Source organism: Drosophila sechellia, chromosome 3R, assembly GCF_004382195.2.
Source record: "Drosophila sechellia strain sech25 chromosome 3R, ASM438219v1, whole genome shotgun sequence".
Taxonomy (NCBI): Eukaryota; Metazoa; Arthropoda; class Insecta; order Diptera; family Drosophilidae; genus Drosophila; species Drosophila sechellia.
The window spans coordinates 7,737,699-7,758,488 of NC_045952.1; the positions used below are offsets into that span (position 1 = coordinate 7,737,699).

General features: G+C 41.4%; 5 protein-coding genes across 5 annotated transcripts; 1 reads left to right on the plus strand and 4 right to left on the minus strand.

The window, feature by feature from the left end:
• Positions 1–2,459: 2,459 nt before the first annotated feature.
• Positions 2,460–3,004, minus strand: LOC6619194 (protein Turandot B). The gene is made up of 2 exons (XM_002043380.2): positions 2,950–3,004; positions 2,460–2,890 (listed from the first exon to the last, which is right to left on the minus strand). The coding sequence occupies exons 1-2, from the start codon at positions 2,970–2,972 to the stop codon at positions 2,494–2,496; spliced, it is 420 nt and encodes a 139-aa protein (XP_002043416.1). The 5' UTR covers positions 2,973–3,004; the 3' UTR covers positions 2,460–2,493.
• A 330-nt stretch (positions 3,005–3,334) lies between these two features.
• Positions 3,335–3,946, minus strand: LOC6619195 (protein Turandot C). Its single transcript, XM_002043381.2, has 2 exons — positions 3,880–3,946; positions 3,335–3,816 (listed from the first exon to the last, which is right to left on the minus strand). The coding sequence occupies exons 1-2, from the start codon at positions 3,900–3,902 to the stop codon at positions 3,450–3,452; spliced, it is 390 nt and encodes a 129-aa protein (XP_002043417.1). The 5' UTR covers positions 3,903–3,946; the 3' UTR covers positions 3,335–3,449.
• Positions 3,947–6,426: 2,480 nt separating this feature from the next.
• On the minus strand, positions 6,427–7,045 carry LOC6619197 (protein Turandot A1/2). Its single transcript, XM_002043382.2, has 2 exons — positions 6,959–7,045; positions 6,427–6,872 (listed from the first exon to the last, which is right to left on the minus strand). The coding sequence occupies exons 1-2, from the start codon at positions 6,979–6,981 to the stop codon at positions 6,506–6,508; spliced, it is 390 nt and encodes a 129-aa protein (XP_002043418.1). The 5' UTR covers positions 6,982–7,045; the 3' UTR covers positions 6,427–6,505.
• Positions 7,046–8,472: 1,427 nt separating this feature from the next.
• LOC6619198 (protein Turandot A1/2) lies at positions 8,473–9,165 on the minus strand. The gene is made up of 2 exons (XM_002043383.2): positions 9,076–9,165; positions 8,473–8,989 (listed from the first exon to the last, which is right to left on the minus strand). The coding sequence occupies exons 1-2, from the start codon at positions 9,096–9,098 to the stop codon at positions 8,623–8,625; spliced, it is 390 nt and encodes a 129-aa protein (XP_002043419.1). The 5' UTR covers positions 9,099–9,165; the 3' UTR covers positions 8,473–8,622.
• Positions 9,166–14,493: 5,328 nt separating this feature from the next.
• On the plus strand, positions 14,494–20,655 carry LOC6619199 (glutamate receptor ionotropic, kainate 2). The gene is made up of 13 exons (XM_002043384.2): positions 14,494–14,834; positions 15,116–15,271; positions 16,769–16,863; positions 16,930–17,019; positions 17,086–17,243; positions 17,429–18,104; positions 18,165–18,334; positions 18,397–18,657; positions 18,714–18,845; positions 18,899–19,097; positions 19,150–19,261; positions 19,317–19,436; positions 19,519–20,655. The coding sequence occupies exons 1-13, from the start codon at positions 14,738–14,740 to the stop codon at positions 19,812–19,814; spliced, it is 2,562 nt and encodes an 853-aa protein (XP_002043420.1). The 5' UTR covers positions 14,494–14,737; the 3' UTR covers positions 19,815–20,655.
• The last annotated feature ends 135 nt before the right edge of the window (positions 20,656–20,790 follow it).

Sequence of the window (20,790 nt, forward strand, 5' to 3'; positions counted from 1 at the left end):
AAAGAGGCCCACCTACATACACTGAAATCATGGGGGCATTCGCAGTGTGGAATGGGGGTGCCAAACAAAAGGTAGGCGAAATTGAAGTCGACTTGATGGGCTGTAAATGGCAAACTTTTCTTTTCGCTTTTCCGGCCTCCGTATTTTTATCCGCACAGGTGCTAAAACTTTATCACAATATGCGTGTGGCAAGGGAACCTCTCGAAAGGAGTCGAAGATAGGACAATTTAGGGAAGGAAGCGTGCTGAAGTATCTATCCGTATTCACTGTAGCCCCAACGTTGTGCCTTATCTTTGCATTTGAATTAGACTCCTGCTCATAAACAAACGAAATTGAATTTTCCCCGACAGCAGTTTTGCTCGGGTGGGGAAAACAGTTTTTGTTGCTTTTGCTTAGTTATTTAAGTTAATGGAATGGTCCTTCCTGGAATCCAAACGAGATACGACCTCTTATTTAAGGAAAGTTTTAAAACATATATTCAAAAAAAAACATCGTTTCTATTCATGTTGAATAGAAATTAGAAAAATGCTTAACTCGTTATTCCTCCTTCCTACATTCAGTGGGATAAATGATTTTTCCTACATTCCATTCAACCCCATGTAGTGGCTTTTAGCCAAAAACTGCAAAAGTGTCGTTATTTCTTTAAATTTCTTTCAAGCCGAGAAAGTTGGAAGCACTTAGTAGCCAAGCCTTTAAGGCCACGCCAAAAGTTTCGCCCATGTTCCTGGCTTGCTGGCAGTGGGTAACATGTTTTGGGCCATGTAAATAGTTGAGGGTCATGCCATTGAGCAGGGGAATGCGGAGAGGATATCCTAGCCGCGCCCATCAGCAGGATGCGTATCCTGTTTTGGCAGTCGACATCGCAGCAGCTTGTGTGCGAGTGCCTGCAGGATATTTCATATTGAAGAGCAGAGCTCAGCTCGGCTCGGCTTGGCTCAGTTCGATTCGGGTTTAGCTGGCTGTCTGCAGGGGAAAATCACTTGACAAGGCAAAAATGCAGATTTTATTTTGTGTGCCACGTTGTCACATGATAATCAGGGCGATATAGGCGATAATGTAAGAGCCTACACATGACAACAGGATACAGCCGAGAACCCTTGTAAGCACGTCTTAGCAAAGGGCGCAGGCAGAAAAAAGGACACCCTACGCAGCAGGATGGCTTTTTGCTGCCCATGGCTGAATTCCACATAAGACATTATTAGGAAGTCTGTCTGCTGGTGTTGGGGTCTTGACTTCTAATCCATTCCTGGCTAACTGCGATGCAAGGCTGAAAAGTTGCTGGGCAACATATACTTTCGTATTTTCCACCGTACGAACTTCATTTGCATGTTGTGCAGTGAAATCCTTGTGACCCAGTTGTTTAGCTGGCCAAAAAGTGCTCGTCAGTGAGGTTTAGTCCAACGGATTCCAACTGGTCGAGGGAAAAACTGTACAAAATCTACAGCATTCAGCAACATAAATTGGTCATTTTACATATTTTAGGCAACTTAAAACATATCATTTTGTAACATTATAATTTCAAAAGTTTCTGCTATAAAATCACACGATTTGAGCTCTTTATACCACTGTAATTGAAGCATGTGTTCACTGCAGTTGACACTTCGATAAGCAGGTGTTAGCCTCGATGTGTTTAGCAGTTGTTATTCAATTTAATTTTGTGCTCCGAGCCCCGGATCCTGATAATGTGTTTGTGTTGGTCTGTGTATGTTGGCTCTCGGGCTAGCATTTAATTAAACAAATTGCCAGCAGCAGCAGCAGCAGCAGCAGCGTTGACGAGTTCAGTAAACAGGATGGGAAGGAGGATGGGGGAAGGATCAACTTTACGACACATTCAGAAGTCAAATGCCACAGCTGATGGCGTTGATGAAGAGGGCACACACTAGTCCTGCCTCACCCACAAGGATGTCCTGTGGCAGCCGGAGACGCCCACACTACGTGGAAGGTCCCTGTCAGAAGCTTTCGACACTTGCATGTTAATTACTTTCCACATGCCTTGTTTCGACCAGACAATCAAAAACTTTCGTCGGCCGAAAACGAGTTTGTGTAGAATACCGGAAAAAGTGTTTTACCCACAAATAATAATTGCAATCGCTTTCTCGAACAACATTCTTCCATAGTCCAGTTTTGTTTGGGTGTTGATTGAATTCAAAACAAACTTTGGTCAGATTAAATGAACAAAGTTCGCCTTGCTCCTTGTCTGAATTTTTAAGTCAACTTCTTACATTATAATCTGAGTGCATATTTTTTACAAGGTTATGTGTAAAATGCTCAACAGAAGATATGAATATGCACTTTATGGAAATTTTCTGTCTTATAATAATCATGTAATCATGCACGGGTATATGTTTACGATTTCCATTACGTTGGATGAGTATTAACTAATTCACCTTCTGGGATTAAAATACAAAAACGCTAACACTTTAATGTTTATGCAATGCATAAATTCACTTTCAGTGGGGAATTTATTTAATTACAAGAAAGTTGTCCACGATTTCAATGGTTTCGTTCTGTGGTGGTGGTTGGAAACCAGCTAGTGAATAGGCTTGCAAGACTTGCACCGAGTTCGGTAAAGAATCCAGTTGCCACGCTCTTTGCAGCCGGAGACAGAGTCTTCTTAAAGATCTTCCTAGCACCACCTTGACTGGGTACTCCATCGACGATGATTCCTTCCGTATGTCGACTTATGAATCTGTCGATTCTCGCCCTTTCATCTGGTCTCAAACTAGGAGCCATGCGATTGTATATGGTAAGTAGCTCCTGGATTCGGTTGATTTTGGTATTGTCGTCCAAGGAGGTTCGCATAATTTCAGCAACCCTACGACTGTCACGTTGACGTTCTTGATTGGAATATGCCGAGCATAGCGTTCCAATCAGGAGCAGTGCGAAACAGCTGAAAATTTAGTTAGAAATAATTAGTACAATTCTAATTAAATACGCGACGCCACTTACATCAAAGCAGTTTTAAAATTCATTTTGAAAGGACTTTATAGAATGCAAGTGCAAGCCGAACTGACAATCCTGAAGCCAAGACTCACAATTTATAGACACCGATGGCTCCCATCTTCTCAACGATCCAATCACTTTTTAATAAGATTTATTCTCAGTAAATTGTTTTAATCTTTATACGGACTTTCTTGTATTCTCGGAATCATGACCTTCATTACGCAGCTGTTCATATGCATATACTGCAAACGAGTTCATCCACTGCAAACAACAAATTTATTGTGTGTTGAGTTGAAATGCGTTATCGAAAAAATCGATTGCACCAATATTTTAAGAACTTTGAATGCAAAATTCAAAATGGCGAAAAGGAAATAACAAAAAAACTACACAATTTTTAGAATCATCTTCTCAAAGTGATGATTATGCAACTGGAATATTTTATTTGGGCTTGAGCTTACAACATTTTAATCTAATGTTTCTCAAAATCCTTTAGTCCTGGATGGTGATTATCCAGTGAAGAGTCTGGAAAGGCTACCACCGAGTTCTTCAAAGAATCCAATTGCAAGGCCTTGTGCAACTGGAGATAGGATTTTTCCGACGTACTTCGTTTTTCGGCCCCCCTGACTCGGAACTCCATCGATTAGAATTTCATCCGTATGCTCCTTAATGGATCTTTCAATCCGCTCCCTATCTTCAGGGGACAACGAGGGAGCCAGGCGCCTAAAGATGTCAAGCAGCTCTTGGGTTCGATTGATCTTCGATTCGTCGTCCTTGGAGGTTTGAAGAATTTCTGCAACCCTAAGGCTGTCCGATTCCCTTTCCTCATCAGAATAGCCCAAGCAAAAAGGACTAATCAGGAGCAGGGCAAAGCACCTAGTTAGTTGCCCAAGAAATGTTATTAAGTTTTAAGTATTTTTTAAAGTAAGCAATACTTACAGTAGAGAAATGGAGGCATTCATTTTGTTAATAGCCCGAGTAAAACACTGGTTCAAGACGAACTGATACTTTGGCAGCCCAGCGGATGAATTTATAGGCCAGCGAAAGGTAAAATTTATGATGAAATGCCGCATTTAGAAAAATGAACTTATCAGCAAATGAGCAGCACACTGCATTGCAACCAATATTTTTTTTTAAACATTTCTTGAGAATTTTCACTATCAACATTGATTACAAAATAAAACAAATTAATAAGCAACATTTAAAAAATTCCCGAATATACGTAAATGTTTGTTAATTACCAATCTAGAATTACAACTTTCTCAGAATTAAAGACTGTCAATGCTGATAAGAAAATCATTTGTATTTTAGCAATCTTAAACATATTTGAGATTATATAATATTCCTTTAAATATTTAAATAAATATTATAATTTCATGTTATCACAAAGCGTCCACTGAGCATTACAACAATAACAAAAATACACTGTACTCTTAGTAAAAATTATTTATTTTAATAAAATCATAAGAAAGACAAGAGAAAGCGCTATTGAATAAAATTAAAGCATTTTTCAAAAATGAGGTTGTGACAGATTTGGGCGGTATGTGGGCGCTGAGCAAGACAATCAATGAGAAATTTGCAGAAAAATTAAAAGAAAAAAAAAAGTCCCAACCCCTATAAAAAAGTGTTAAAGAAAATTAAAACTATTTGTGGATTCTATTCTTCTGGAACAAACTTACGCAAGGCTCCCTAGAATCCTTTCTCTAGACCGGAATATTGTTTTACAATTAAAGGGAACTTCAGTTTTTTAAATTTCATTAAACAAGTTACAGTTTAAATTAAATATGTAGTTACTATTAATTTTATTGGCTGAAAGAACATTGAATAAAAGTATTGCCAAGATCATATCACTATTATTATCCTACTTAGGGACTACAGGACAAAATGTGGACAACTCAAGAGATTGTATGTTCTATCGTAACGAATGTCAATCATTTACACTTATTTGAAATTGTTTAAACCGTTAGTAGCTGCTTCCATAGTGCGATCGATTGGTAATAATGTGTATGTAAGAGGCCCAACCCATACCAACACCACTACATAGTTTGCAATAATATATTATTATAATATATTAATATATATATTATATATATATAGTAACGTAATTATGCCTTCCTCACAATTCACTTATACAAAAGACCCACCGCGGTGGTCCCGATGATTCCTCGTCAAATAAACAAACATTTCTCGATATCCATCCACTCAAGCCGTAACCAAAACCCAGCCACTGGCAGGCACATAGCCACGTAGTGCATAAGAATTCTTTTTCCATATGTATGCATCCTGGACTGCTCCGCAAACTAAAATCCTGCCTCCCAAGCCCCCATTTTACCCTCCTTAAATCCTACACTGAGGAAAGAGCTTTCCAAGTCAGATGCGGAAGTGCAATAAGCCTACCCAGACTGATCAGAGCTGGAGTTCCGCAAGGCAGCGTACTCGGACCAATCCTCTACACCCTTTACACCGCAGACCTTCCCATTATCCCTTCCAGGAACCTGACGATAGCCACATATGCAGACGACACTGCTTTCCTTGCCACATCATCCAACCCACGAGAAGTCTCCGAAATCATACAAAGGCACATGGACGCGCTACATCCCTGGCTTAGCAGATGAAATATCGTAGTAAACGCGGAAAAGTCAACACAAACAACATTCTCACTACGAAGAGGAGACTGCCCACCGGTCACGCTGAACGGAACCAACATTCCCAACGTGCCCGCACCCAAGTATCGAGGGCTGTCCCTGGACCGCAGGCTCACATGGCGTCCCCACTTACTCAGTAAACGCATACAGGCCGATGCGCGACTGAGGCAGATGTAATGGCTCATTGGGAGAAGGTCCAAGCTGAGGCAAAACATCAAAATCCTGGTGTACAAGGCAATTCTCAAGCCAATCTGGACCTACGGGATTCAGCTGTGGGGCACGGCAAGCCACTCGAATCACCAGATAATACAGGGGTTCCAGAACAGGTGCTTGTAATGCGCATCCCTACCATGAGAACACTGCAATTCATGGAGAACTTGGAATCTTATCAGTCTCAGAAGAAATCTCCAGGCTCAGCGAGAGATACCTTAAAAGGCTTGGAAACCACCCCAACCACCTCGCCGTAAACTTATTGGACAACATCCAAACCAGCAGACGACTAAATCCACTTGACCTACTACAATAATAACCAATAAATTTAAATTAAAATTTCCCTTAAGTTAAATCACCCTCCAAACCATTTCATTATTGACGCACGCTACAAAAAAAAAAAAAAAATTAAGCATAAGCATAAAGCGCAGATCAAGTAAACAACCCACTAACCCAGTACATCTAAGATTTTCTCACACCAATTATTTCAGTTTAAAGCCGACATTCAATCAATAAAAACTCCAAGCGGATTCAATCGGAGATTTTATTTATTTCGGCGTTGATCTTATTTCATTACATATATTTAAAATTATTAATGAAAAGTTGTATAAAAAACATTAAAGTGGCAATAATTACATGACAATATTTAATTGGCTTTCTTATATGTCTTGTTGCTGTTTTCTTTCTTTCACACAAATATTAAATCAATATTAACCAGTGAATAATTGAGCAATCTTGGAACCCAGTTCCTCAAAGAATCCAACTGCAAGACCCTTCGCAGCTGGAGATACAATCTTTCCAATGATCTTCGCCTTTCGACCTCCCTGAATCGGAACTCCATCGATTACAATGGCATCCGTATGCTCGTTGACGAACTTATCGATATTCTCCCGATCCTCAAGGCTCAAAGTGGGATATAAACGCCTATAGATGTCGAGTAGTTCCTGGGTGCTGTTGATTTTGGAGTCATCGTCCTGGGCGTTTTGGATAATTTCAGCAATTCTACGGCTGTCAGCTTCACGATCTTCGTCGGAATAGCCCAAGCATAGAGGACTAATCAGCAGCAGTGCAAAGCACCTAGTTTAGAATTAAAAATAGAGTTAGTTTAATAATGCAATAAAATAAAATTTACTAAAGTAAAACTCGAATTCGGTACTACTTACATAAGAGCCGTTGAAGAATTCATTTTGGTTATGACTTTTTGGAACGCTGAAGCAAACCGGAATGATTTCCCAGCAGCCTGGTAGCTGAATTTATAGCTCAGCGAAGGTGATGTGAAAACTGATATTCCTAGAATACTAAAACGATCCGTAAATTCCATAGAATTGCATATTTTCTTATTTAAAAAGTTCACTGGAATTTTCATTATTATACCTGATTAGCAAATCAATAAATTATTTTGTGCAAAAACAACATTGCGTTAGACTGCATTAACCGATAAGGCTAATCTTACATATCAATCTTAGTCTAAGCTTATTTAATTATTCTCGAACTGTAATTTCGAAATAAGCTAGTAATCAAAATTAGATACCTGTTCCTCATCCATTTGGTATTTGGTTTTAATATAAACCCTTTTAACTGATGGGTGCAAGCAGTAAGTGTATTACTTCACAAACAGCCTAACATGTTTCTTTCCACAACATAAATATTAATTTTATTTACAAATTTATTTTAGCCCTAAGACTTAACAATCCACTTACTTTTACATATATATATTTATAAACATATTTGAGATTATATAATATTCTTTTGAATAAAAGTTGATAATTTAAAATAAATACTGACACATTTTCTCGGAATTTCATGTTATCACAAAGCAACCACTGAACATTACAACAACAGAAAAAATACATTTTAATCTTAGTAAAAATTATTTATTTTAAGAAAATCATAACAAAGACAAAGGGAAGCGCTATTGAATAAATTCTAAGCATTTTTCAAAAATGAGGTTGTGACAGATTTGGGCGGTGAGCAAGACAATCAAAGAGAAATTTGCAAGACAATTAAAATTACGAAATATGTTTTTTTATGGTTATTAGATAGGGTGCGGAGCGTTCTGAAAAAAACACTTGCACAAGATAGATTTGGCTATTAATCTTATTTAAGAATATATCTACATTATAGGGTCGGAAACGCTTCCTTTTCTAAGAGTAATGGTTGTAACTTCATTTGGCAACAAAGGCAAAAATATGAAATGTAAGAAAAATTATTGTCAAGTTTTAACATATATTTACTGCCAAGAAGAAGTCTCAACCCCTGTTTCACTTTGTAGACGTTGCAATAAAAAAGTGTTAAAAAAATGTAAACTAAGTGTGGAATCTTTTCTTCTGAATCAAACCTACGCGTGGGTCTCTGGAATCCTTTCTCTAGAGCGGAACATTGTTGTACAATCAAAGGGAACTTCAGTTTTTTAATTTTATAAAAACAAAGTTACAGTTTAAATTAAATATATAGTTACTAATTATTTTTTTGGCTGAAACAAAATTGAAAAAAAGTGTTGCCAAGATCATCCTACTCAGGGGTATATGACAAAATGTGGGCAACTCAAGAGATTGTATATATGTTCTAGAGTAACGAACTTCCTGAAATTGTTTAAAACTTTCGTAACTGCTTCATAATGCGATCGATTGGTAATAATGTGTATGTAACATGCCCAACCCATACCAACAACACTACATAATGTGCATTAATATTTTATTTGAAATTATGAATTAAAAGTTGTATACAAAACATTTAAGCGGCAATAATTACATGTCAATATTGAATTAGCATTTTTATGTATGTCACTTTGTTGTTTCCTTTCTTTCACTCAAATAATAAAACAATATTAACCAGTGAATAATTGAGCAATCTTGGAACCCAGTTCCTCAAAGAATCCAACTGCAAGACCCTTCGCAGCTGGAGATACAATCTTTCCAATGATCTTCGCCTTTCGACCTCCCTGAATCGGAACTCCATCGATTACAATGGCATCCGTATGCTCGTTGACGAACTTATCGATATTCTCCCGATCCTCAAGGCTCAAAGTGGGATATAAACGCCTATAGATGTCGAGTAGTTCCTGGGTGCTGTTGATTTTGGAGTCATCGTCCTGGGCGTTTTGGATAATTTCAGCAATTCTACGGCTGTCAGCTTCACGATCTTCGTCGGAATAGCCCAAGCATAGAGGACTAATCAGCAGCAGTGCAAAGCACCTAGTTTAGAATTAAAAATAGTGTTAGTTTAATAATGCAATAAAATAATAATTTCTAAAGTAAAACTCGAATTCGCTATTACTTACATAAGAGCAGTTGAAGAATTCATTTTGGTAATGACTTTTTGGAACGCTGAAGCAAACCGGAATGATTTCCCAGCAGCCTGGTAGCTGAATTTATAGCTCAGCGAAAGGTGATGTGAATTCTTATATTCCTAGAAAACTGAATATACTAACCATTGGAAGACGATCCGCAAATTCCACAGAATTGCATATTTTTTATTTAAAAAGTTCACTGGAATTTTCATTATTATACCTGATTAGCAAATCAATAAATTTGTAAAAACAACAGAAGCACTGCGTTAAACGGCGATAACTGATAAGGCTAAGTCATGTTTTTCCTAATCTCGTGTGTGACTCTTGCTAATATAATTTATTCTCGAATTTTACCTTCCAATTATGCTCGTATTTTGGGCCGACATAGAAATTTTGGGCCGAAAAGGTTTAAATTGTTTTGAAAATAAAGTTATCTGTTTCGCTTTGATTTGGTAAAACCACTTTTAACTGATAAGTGCAAGCTGTAAAATGTATTACTTCACAAACAGCTTACTGTGTTTGACAACATAAATAATACTTTTATTTACAAATTAAGATTAAGGAAGCCACTTAATTTTATGTTTCCATTTAAATGCTTCTCCCTCACATGGATAGACCGTGGACCAAATGAGAAGAGTCAGACCGTTTGTTTTAAGTACCGCCAAGGCTAATTGAAACATTTAAAGCCAAACAAGTGCGAGCAGATACCAGGGGTATATGTGCTGCGAATAAGTAGACACTCTTGCAGGATCTGGTGGCAATCGCAATGATAATACATTTTTAACAGACTCCCGACCGTTGTCAGCACTTGTGAGCTGGAATTACGCAATCAGCTCGCAGGATGACAAGGACACACAGCAAGATGTTTTGTGCTGGTATGCGACAGCAATCTACATTTAGCAAGGTGTTACAATTTCCACCGACTGCCTAAATCGTGGGTATTTTGGGGGGGCGGATGGGTCGAGACCGGGTTAAGTCCCCCAACCCTGCTGCCCTCGGAAGGGTGTACTGCTGGTGCTAATTGCCTAAATCTTTCCCACATGGCCCACACAAGCTGCCAATTTGTAGGCCGACTCTTTAATTAGCTGCCTAACAGCCTGTCGACTTATTAATGAAAGCGGCAACTGCAGGCTCGAGTTCACCCCTTGGAATTTGAGTCACCATCGATGAAAAGGTTGAGGCATTGCATGTACTTAGGTGTATGATTCAAGGATCAAGTGCAGTCCTTTGCATTTTTAAGCAATTCCCCTATAAAATCCCCTTCTATTACATAAAACAGCGAAAGCGCGTGGCATGAATAAATTAGAGCGATTTCGGGCTACATTTCTTCCACAAGATTTATTACAGAACAAAACTCCCCATGCTGATGCTGATGATGATGATTATGTCCCTCCCTATTCCCTTCGATTTTCCGATTTTCTTTTGGCACCAAAGATTGTTGCATATCAAATGGCGCCTAAGTGCTGGGCGTGCGCCGCCAAACAAATCAAATCAGAATTCGGCTTTTTACGGCCCCGACTCCATTTATTTAAATTCAATTTTATATTAGCGGCACTCACTTGCGCCTTTATTACCGCTGGAATGGCTTACAAAGTGGATTTGGAGGCGCCTATAAAAGCGGGCCAAAGAAAAAGTATAAGCCCTAAACGAGGCGCCTTCGAACTGAGGATTTGAGAGCATGTCCCGGGGGCTTCAGCCATTCATTCAGCTCAGGCATCCAAGCAGCTGACTTGGAATTAAATGGCGTCCTTACAAATTTGTTGCACATGCCACTCCTGTTCAATTGCGTCACTCGTCCTCGCCATCAGCCAACTGACATCATTGCCTGCCGAATGCTCAAAAAAAAACACTAATAAACTGTCCTTGGTGTGTTCCAAAAAAAAACTAAGTGCAGGAGAGCTCTCACCAAAAGCTGTGTTCGAGTGCCTTTTTGTGCCCTTTTTAATTGGCAAGTGTCCACTAAAAGCAGCCTTACCACGGCTCCTGTCAATCCAAGCGTCCACATATGCAACTAGTTCGCATTATAACTAAAGTTTTTAGGCAGCAATTTAATTTTTTAAATCATTTGATATTCCAAGCGTTTACTGCACTTTGATGAGAGAAAATTAAATTAATTGCATTTCGTCAAAGTTTTTGCGCAGCGAATAACGTTTAATTAAACGCCACTAAAAGGATACTTTTTTTTAGACATTTTCAGGATTTAAACAAATGGACTTTGGAAAGGGTCATTTGGCAAAGCTTTTCGCCTGAGCGGTAAATCATTGCGAAGAACAAAAAATGGTAGAACAAATTCCTTTGTGAAAAATATGGCCACTGCCATATGAAACTACACATCTGTAAGTAAAGCCAGGCATTTACATTCTTTGAAGTAAGCTGTTTCACATGGAAAATGCATGGCATATGCTTGACCAACGGCAACAGTTTTCCACTCTCATATTTTGCTTTTGGTATTTCGCTTTCATCGCTCGTTGCCTGAGACTCCATCCCGTAAATTGAATGGATGGAGAATGGCTAACTGCTCGAAAATGTATTTACATTTATGCACAATGTGAAATATTTTCGAGGTCCTCTTGACCCTGGAATGCCCTGGCTCCGGGCATAACCTTCACATGTGTATGTCTTACTCTGCATTATTAAAATTATTTAGCCTAAGAGTCGGCCATGACAAGCAAGCCTTGTCAGCATTTCCATACGCATTGGGATAATAAAACCAGCCCAAAGGCCAAATTGATGGAGGCCAGACGAGCGGCAGACAAAGTCACGGGGTAAGGAGAAAGTCCAAAAGTCAGATGTCTTTTTTTGAGTTTATATTATCTATCTCGGAAATGGTCTGTCAGAAGCGAAATCAAAGCGCCATCCCAAACTAAACACTTGATACGAAAAATCAGGCAAACGAAAGCATTTAGGAGCACAAGAACAGTTCTAGAACTACTTAAAATCACTTTATATATTTTCACAATTTCCCTCCAACTTTGTTATTTGCGTTGCAATAAAAGTTACATTTTAAGAGCCTGTTTAGTTTTAAGTCTAAAAAGTTTAAAAATAAAGTCACCATTTTCCCACACTTCTGCTCCTAAAGACAGCTGCAAAGTATTTGTTCAGACTTATGCCGTTCTACTTATCGAAGTTTGCCTATACCACCACCTTTTAGCACCACCTGATGCTAATAATGTGCTGCATACTTTCGGGAGCACCTGCTCGAAAAGTGCTTTGCCATTTAATTTGAAATAATTACCGCTGAAAGCTAGGAGCCAACTATGTCCGCGACGTATGAGCGTATGAGCGTGTGCAATTTATAGGTGTGCGTACGTGGGAAAAATTGTTGGCCATGTGCGCGTTATGTTGAAATTAATGAGCCAGGCCATTGCTCTACTTCATTGCCACGGAAGGAGCGAGAGGATGGGAGGCTGGGGCGGAGCGAGAGGGCGTATTGATGCTGATGAAGTCGCTCAGACAAAAGCGGAAACAAGCACAACCAGCAGCTTCCGGCCAACGTAAATAAGGCACTAACCGAAAACCCACTGGCAAAGATATGCATGATTACACACACAGACACAGACATGGGGACACGGACACAGATGCGGATACACGGAGAGAGCCTTCACACACACATCAGCACAGTGAGAACAAATTAGGGCTATTTTCTTAAATACTTTGTGACTGAAAACCACTTTGGAAAGCGAGTGAAAGAATGCCGTGAGGTAGGTAGAAATCACTAGGTCTGGAAAAATGGTTCACACTTTCTTAGCAGATTAAATTTTCTAGTTTTTCTAGATTCTGGCTATTATAATACAATTACAAATAACCATACACATATTTTAATTGGCTTAAACATTTTTTTTAGGTGCAAGCTTGATGATATTTTGCCCGAGTCCCTACGATTTTCCCGCTCTGACATTCCGTATTTATGGCTACACACGCATGCATAATGTATGTGATTGTGGGTATCAGAGAACTGCAGCCAGCCACTGGCACTCTAAGTGCACCCGCTAAACACCGGGTGTTTTTTGACACTCTACTTGCGGCATTAAAAAATATTTACTGTTTTGCCACCCTACTGTTTTGTGGTACGAACTAAAAAAAACACCCGGGTGCCTGCTGGGCAATAACCCTTTGGGTGAGCAACACAACAAGCAACAATCATTAATATTTTTTGTATTTAAAAATAAGTATACTCAATTAACATTATTTAATTTATATTGTTTTTTTTTTTTGCTTTTTTATTATTTAAATTAAATTTATTATTTTAGGCACTTGCCTTTTTCAGATTTTTCTGTTTGTCTTCTCTACCCTTCTTTATGAGTGAGCGAGTATGATCGGCAACATTCCGATTTTGACTGGGTGTTTGTAAGTATCCGCGATGTGCGTGGGGGTGTCACCCGCACCCGAAATTGTTGGGTTTGAGTCGAGTGGCAAAAAAACCCTTGCAGTTCTTTGGTGGGTATATTAAACGACAGCGCTGTTGTTGCGTGTTATTAATGGCCCTTTGCTTTTGTTTCTTAAATTGTTAATACTCTCACATTTACGCGCCTGCAGTTCCAGCCGCATGCATTCGCATGCATTTCCCCATCACTGCCACTTTGCATTATCCTTGCACTTTAAGCTCAGCGCGGTCAACGGCATAATGAGTTCTCTGTTTTATTAATGCCTTTTATTCGCCGCAGTTCCGCCGACTGCTTCCTTTGTGCTGTTTAATCCTTTTCCTCTTCGGCATGTTGAAGGTCCTTTCGGGGAGAACGCGCTTTTTTGATTAAGAGTGAGGCTTTTGCTTTTCGACTCAGCCAGCAGTTCTCAATGGGAAACGCGTCTTACGTTAAAGCTTAAAATTAATGGTAAGAGTTAGATTTTAATATATTATTCCATAGTTCGGCAAGAAGCACAAGCCGAAGCGTTTCATGTTTGGATTATTTTACACAATAGCAATGTTTATATTGTTGTTTATTTAACGTAATATTCCATAGCTAAGGAACTAATTTTTTTAAATCATTTAAGAATATTAAGCATTCAAGTTGAATGCTCTCTAAATAGTATGGTACTTTTAACACCATTCCTTGTTTTAAGTCTGTTAATTTTAAGCAATATATTGTATCATTATTTTTAGTACAGTACTAAACGATATCTGTCACAACCAAAATATTTTTAAGTATTTAACTTGCGCTACATTTAGTTCAAGTTCTGTGATCCAAAAGCTTCGAAGTCAGTAGGTCGGCAAAGCAGTTCGTATCGGATCGCCTGGTTTTCGCACCATCGTCCTTCAGAATAAAAAGCTCAACTGCCGGATGGAGTGACAACCCCGGGCATCTGCTCTCCCAGCATCCACTGCGCAGCTGTTGGAACTGTCAGCCGGCTTTTGGATGCTGGCCACCCCACAAACAACCCACCTCGTCGCCCAAGTCCGCAACAGGATAAAAGAACGCAAATCAAACACCCGCAACTCAGTGGATGTCACATCCTGGCAGAAAGCGGTTGAGCCGAAATTCGTTAAAATCAAAATACGAACCCTTGGAGAAATAGGAAAAACACACAGCGGAATTGCCGCCAAGTAACAATGTTAAGTATCTGCTAGATACAAATAGCTGCCGTGTGACAAGTGATTGACATCCCGTGAGGCAATCATCTGAAGCCGGAAACTGCCTTCGCGAACGAATTCAAAATGCGGTCGAGTGGAGTTTTGGTCCTGCCGCTGCTGCTCCTGCAATTAATTTTAAACTGCCGAAAAGCCCAATCACTGCCCGATATCATCAAGATCGGTGAGTAGAGGATGCAAGACCGCACAGATATTTTCCTAGAGTCAACATTGAAGTGGATTCGTTCAGAATCCGGATGAAAACAAAAATCCAGCCCGCATCCTCGCTCTGTATCGATTTTTTACACGTCATAATCAAGAGCGCCTGTCTCTGTGTGAGTGTGTGTATTTTATTCGAGCGGGTGTGTGTGTGCGTTTGTTTGTTTGTTTTTATTTGAACACTGCGGAAGTGGAGCCAACACATTTGATACGTCCAAAAACACGGCCTGTAATTTCTCACCGCAGGCGGCCTCTTCCATCCCGCCGATGACCATCAGGAGCTGGCCTTCCGCCAGGCGGTGGACCGCATCAACGCCGACCGCTCCATCCTGCCGCGCTCCAAGCTGGTGGCCCAAATCGAGCGCATCTCGCCCTTCGACAGCTTCCATGCCGGGAAAAGGGGTGAGTTTGCATGTGATTTTGGTGTACTCGTAGTGTTGACTTGTCCTGATTTCCCACGGTCCTGTCACAATACCCCGCATCCTCTCCACCAGCCTCCATCGTAAACTTCACCTTCACCTGATGCTTTTACCTGCATATTTGATTTGGACACATCTGGGTTCCCTTGCCATTCCCAAATGGATACCGCTTTGTTTCCACTTCGATTTGTACTTGATTTGGTTCTTTTGTTTTGATTTACATTTGATTTGCTTTTGATATATGGTATGCTAATTGCCGCAAGGGGACCTCAATCCTTTTGTACTTAAAGGACTCACGACTAAACAGCTCTTGCATCTTTAATTACTTTTTGTTGTAACGTACACTGTAATCCTTATGGTTATATATTAGTGGGATTTGTAGAGATAGTCATATGATTGTTTTGAGCTTTTCCAAACTTTGAGAATGAAATAAATAACCCAGGCAATTTATCCACTTAGACATCTTTAGTAAAAAATAGTGCAAATTCCCTGAACAGAACCATTAGTTATTGTTGGAAAATCTTAACAGTTTGTTTAAATACCAAAGTCCCTTAAATTCGACCAGATAAATGCATATCGTGACCTGCCGGTCCTCAATTTGCAGTTTATTGTGGGTATTGGGTGGCAGGTGAGCTCTCCGGCACTTGATAATCGTTAAAAGCTGAAGATGAATCGTAAAGCGGGCAAAGGAACGTGAGCCAACTGTCGAATATCCTGTGATAAATGAGACACAAATGACGCCGAAGTTGGCCCGAGTGCATGGCCAAAAAAACAGAAAGACCTGGAATTTCTTGGCCAGAGTAAACCACACTTCAGCACGACAGTAACGACGAGCAGCGAGCAGGGAGCCAGGCAGGACCCTCATCCGCACACTGAGAGTCCTGAGAGCAGGTTAACCGCATCACAGAGCCAGGACATCGAAGTGCAGGTGCACATGCACTTACACGTGCTTAGCGCATTTGATGAGCCAAAAGGATGCCGACTGACAGGGGGCGTGGGAGAAACCTGTGGGTGGGGTAGGTGTTCCTAAAAGGAAAGGCCAAACGGGCTAAACGAAATTATGTCATACAGAAGTGCATTTTAAATATGCGAACGAGGCTAACTGAACATTACCGAGCCGAAAGCCAAGCACATTACTGCGCTACTTTTTGAGCCTTTCAAGTCGCAGGCCCAGATTATCTCCCCCACAAGCAGATTGGATTGGGATTGGGATCGGGAATGGGAATGGGCACCGAGCACGTTACGTGGAAATCAATTTGCGACTTTTAAGCTCTTTGGGATTTGTGTTTCACTCAATTTGCCGTAGGGCAAGAAAGTCAGGAGTTGGCGCCTGATATTGTGGAAACCCATCCAGCGGGCATTTTACAGTAGTTGCGTTTGATTTCCCGAACATCGGGAGAAGATAGTTTCTGAAACTTAGTTCGTTAAAGAGCAACAAATAACTTGAACATAAACCTCAATTGCACTGTTTGTCTTGCAGTTTGTGGCTTACTGAACATCGGAGTGGCAGCCATTTTTGGGCCACAATCCTCCCACACCGCCAGCCATGTGCAGAGCATTTGTGACAACATGGAGGTTAGTCTGGGCCAAAGGAGCCATAGAAGCCTCTGCAGAATACATGCTACTAATACTAATTTACAGATTCCCCACTTGGAGAATCGCTGGGACTACCGGCTGAGACGCGAAAGCTGCCTGGTGAACCTTTATCCGCATCCTAATACGCTTTCCAAGGTAGACAATCGGAGGCACACGTCCCACATCCGAAACTGCATTGTTAATGTTTTCGCTTGCTCTTAGGCTTACGTGGATATAGTGCGGCATTGGGGCTGGAAGACTTTCACCATTATCTACGAGAACAATGACGGCATCGTGCGACTGCAGGAGCTGCTCAAGGCGCACGGGATGACGCCCTTTCCCATTACTGTGCGACAGCTAAGCGACAGCGGGGATTACCGGTAAGCCCAGCCAATTGTATCCACCCATTCCGACTGCATTGGGTATTTCGTTACTGTGGCCCACATATGCCACTTGCCCTGCAGCATTTGTGCCCTTAATCATAACTACCTTAAATACGTTTGAAGCACGATTAGGTTCCATCACCATTTGACCAGTCATTAAAATGGATTTATTACCATTATAGGCCCCTGCTGAAGCAGATCAAGAACTCGGCGGAGGCGCACATCGTGCTGGACTGCTCGACGGAACGGATCCACGAGGTGCTGAAGCAGGCGCAGCAGATCGGCATGATGAGCGATTACCATAGCTACCTGGTGACCTCGCTGGACCTGCACACGGTGAATCTCGATGAGTTTCGCTACGGCGGCACTAATATCACCGGCTTCCGGCTGATCAACGAGAAGATTGTGTCGGACGTGGTGCGTCAGTGGAGCATCGACGAGAAGGGTCTGCTGCGGTCCGCCAACCTGACCACCGTGCGCTCGGAAACTGCTCTCATGTACGACGCAGTGCATCTGTTCGCCAAGGCACTGCACGACCTGGACACATCACAACAGATCGACATCCATCCAATCAGCTGCGATGGTCAGAGTACCTGGCAGCACGGCTTCAGCCTGATCAACTACATGAAGATCGTCGAGATGAAGGGCCTGACGAATGTGATTAAGTTCGATCACCAGGGCTTCCGCACAGACTTCATGTTGGACATTGTGGAGCTAACTCCGGCGGGCATTCGCAAGATTGGCACCTGGAACTCCACCCTGCCCGATGGCATCAACTTTACGCGCACCTTCAGTCAGAAGCAGCAGGAGATCGAGGCTAATCTGAAGAACAAGACGCTGGTGGTTACCACCATATTGGTATGGAACGTTGAGGATTAAAAAAATAACCTTGTTAATATTTTGTATTAATTTCTTTAGAGTAATCCCTACTGCATGCGCAAGGAATCGGCTATTCCTCTAAGTGGCAATGATCAGTTTGAGGGCTATGCGGTGGATCTGATCCATGAGATCTCCAAGTCCCTCGGCTTCAACTACAAAATACAACTAGTGCCCGATGGCAGCTATGGAAGTCTCAATAAATTGACGGGGTAGGAGCATAGGTTATATTATTAATAGATCTTTATTAAACATGTATATTTATACCATCTAGTGAATGGAACGGCATGATCCGGGAGTTGCTGGAGCAGCGTGCCGATCTGGCCATTGCAGATCTCACCATCACCTTTGAGCGGGAACAGGCGGTAGACTTTACCACACCCTTCATGAATCTGGGAGTATCCATATTGTACCGGAAGCCAATTAAGCAGCCGCCCAACTTGTTTTCCTTCCTGTCTCCGCTATCGTTGGACGTATGGATCTACATGGCCACTGCGTACCTGGGGGTCTCAGTGCTACTCTTCATCCTGGCTAAGTGGGTTCGATGCACTCATTTTGGATTATCTAATCTGAATTATATCCATTACACAGATTCACACCCTATGAATGGCCTGCTTATACGGATGCCCATGGCGAAAAGGTGGAGAGTCAGTTCACCCTGCTCAATTGCATGTGGTTTGCTATTGGATCGCTGATGCAGCAAGGATGTGACTTTTTGCCCAAGTAAAGATTGGAGTTTATAGTTGGTTTTCCCCTATTAAAGTTCTAACTTGTAGGGCTCTATCCACTCGCATGGTGGCCGGCATTTGGTGGTTCTTCACCCTGATCATGATCTCCTCATACACTGCGAATCTGGCTGCCTTTTTGACAGTGGAGCGTATGGACTCGCCCATCGAAAGTGCCGAGGATCTGGCCAAGCAAACGAGGATCAAATACGGCGCGTTGAAGGGCGGCAGCACGGCAGCTTTCTTTAGGGTAAATGCGGAAAATGTAAAGAGATAGCATTGCTAACAATAATTACTTACAGGACTCAAAGATCTCTACATATCAGCGCATGTGGTCCTTCATGGAATCAGCTCGTCCTTCCGTCTTTACAGCCAGCAATGGCGAAGGTGTGGAAAGGGTGGCCAAGGGAAAAGGTGAGTTGAAGGATATTTTTGAGAGAAAGGAATATGCAATAATGTTGCTTTTCAGGATCATATGCCTTTCTGATGGAATCCACCTCCATTGAGTACGTGACCGAACGCAATTGCGAGCTGACGCAAGTCGGTGGAATGCTGGACACCAAGAGCTATGGCATAGCCACTCCACCGAGTATGTTAATGTTAATTGGGTTGCTCTATTCAGTCCTTAGATCAAGCACACTTTACTAAGCGGTCTTTAATTCCATCTGCAGATTCCCCCTATCGCACTGCCATCAACAGCGTGATACTCAAGCTGCAGGAGGAGGGCAAGCTGCATATCCTGAAAACCAAGTGGTGGAAGGAGAAGCGTGGCGGCGGCAAGTGTCGCGTGGAGACCTCCAAGTCATCGTCGGCGGCTAATGAACTGGGACTGGCCAATGTGGGCGGCGTGTTCGTGGTCCTGATGGGCGGCATGGGCGTGGCCTGCGTCATCGCCGTCTGCGAGTTCGTGTGGAAGTCACGCAAGGTGGCCGTGGAGGAGCGCCTCAGCGCGATACTGAACGAATGAGAAAAGTCGTAAACCCGGGACGAATGGGTCTAGGCCACGAATGGGTCTCGGGAGATCAACCAGAAATGCGAGCAGAGCTGGGAATGTGCAATTCGATGGAGCAAATATCAAGATCAATAGACGAAATAGCCAATATTCGACATCCCAATCAACCTTAGTGTTCGCCGGATACTCCAACATTTTTGGAGTCAGTGGCCAAAGTTAAGTGGAGTTTAGGATACCGGAGCCACCAATGAAAGTTTGCACCAGTTTGAAGGCGGCGTGGAACCAGATATTAATATAGATTCGAGCTACATATGAGAGATATATGTACACTGAGGCATATATAATGCATATATATATAAATATATATTTATACAGGTTATACTCCCTTTCGTAACTTACTCGTAATAACCATATACATAAACTATACACTGGAGGAACCACGAACCAACACTTGCAACAAATCGAAATCGTATTGCATTTATATTTGAAAGCATTTTTGGGAATTGACCTATAGGCGTAATTGTAGCTAAATTATATATAGACATGCATATAACCCAGACGACAGGATCAGCGAACTGGTAACCCTAAGAAGCCGGACACAATTTACACAACCGAAGACGATATATATTCAGCGCATTTAGCCAGTAGATCTAGCCTAAGTGAGTTGTAATTCTATCTTAGATCCATGAACGCAACTTTCTCTTGTTTCCCCCCAATTACCCAAACGTCTGTCAGTCCCCCTAAGATATAAGATTGTAAAATGTAATTACCGCTCATACAGGCAATTCTGAGAACAACAATTTCATAAAATACTTACAAACACTTACAATTAAATAAAACAAGTTAACAAAAATGATATCCCTCGATGAACACCTGCACTCGATTTGGCATTAGATGTGAATATCCTATTGACGCCTAACCGCAAACCGTCAATCACCAGACTTTTCCACTTTCTCCCCAATCAATTTTTCATGGGACCTGCACACGCTCA

Bases quoted from the DNA above. Each gene is read 5' to 3' on its own strand.
- LOC6619194 (XM_002043380.2), bottom strand. From the start codon at position 2,972: ATGAATTTTAAAACTGCTTTGAT. The intron at 2,891-2,949 runs GTAAGTGGCGTC...CTAAATTTTCAG, and splicing joins AATTTTAAAACTGCTTTGAT to CTGTTTCGCACTGCTCCTGA.
- LOC6619195 (XM_002043381.2), bottom strand. From the start codon at position 3,902: ATGAATGCCTCCATTTCTCTACT. The intron at 3,817-3,879 runs GTAAGTATTGCT...GCAACTAACTAG, and splicing joins AATGCCTCCATTTCTCTACT to GTGCTTTGCCCTGCTCCTGA.
- LOC6619197 (XM_002043382.2), bottom strand. From the start codon at position 6,981: ATGAATTCTTCAACGGCTCTTAT. The intron at 6,873-6,958 runs GTAAGTAGTACC...ATTCTAAACTAG, and splicing joins AATTCTTCAACGGCTCTTAT to GTGCTTTGCACTGCTGCTGA.
- LOC6619198 (XM_002043383.2), bottom strand. From the start codon at position 9,098: ATGAATTCTTCAACTGCTCTTAT. The intron at 8,990-9,075 runs GTAAGTAATAGC...ATTCTAAACTAG, and splicing joins AATTCTTCAACTGCTCTTAT to GTGCTTTGCACTGCTGCTGA.
- LOC6619199 (XM_002043384.2), top strand. From the start codon at position 14,738: ATGCGGTCGAGTGGAGTTTTGGTCCTGCCGCTGCTGCTCCTGCAATTA. The intron at 16,864-16,929 runs GTTAGTCTGGGC...ACTAATTTACAG, and splicing joins GCATTTGTGACAACATGGAG to ATTCCCCACTTGGAGAATCG. The intron at 19,262-19,316 runs GTGAGTTGAAGG...GTTGCTTTTCAG, and splicing joins AAGGGTGGCCAAGGGAAAAG to GATCATATGCCTTTCTGATG.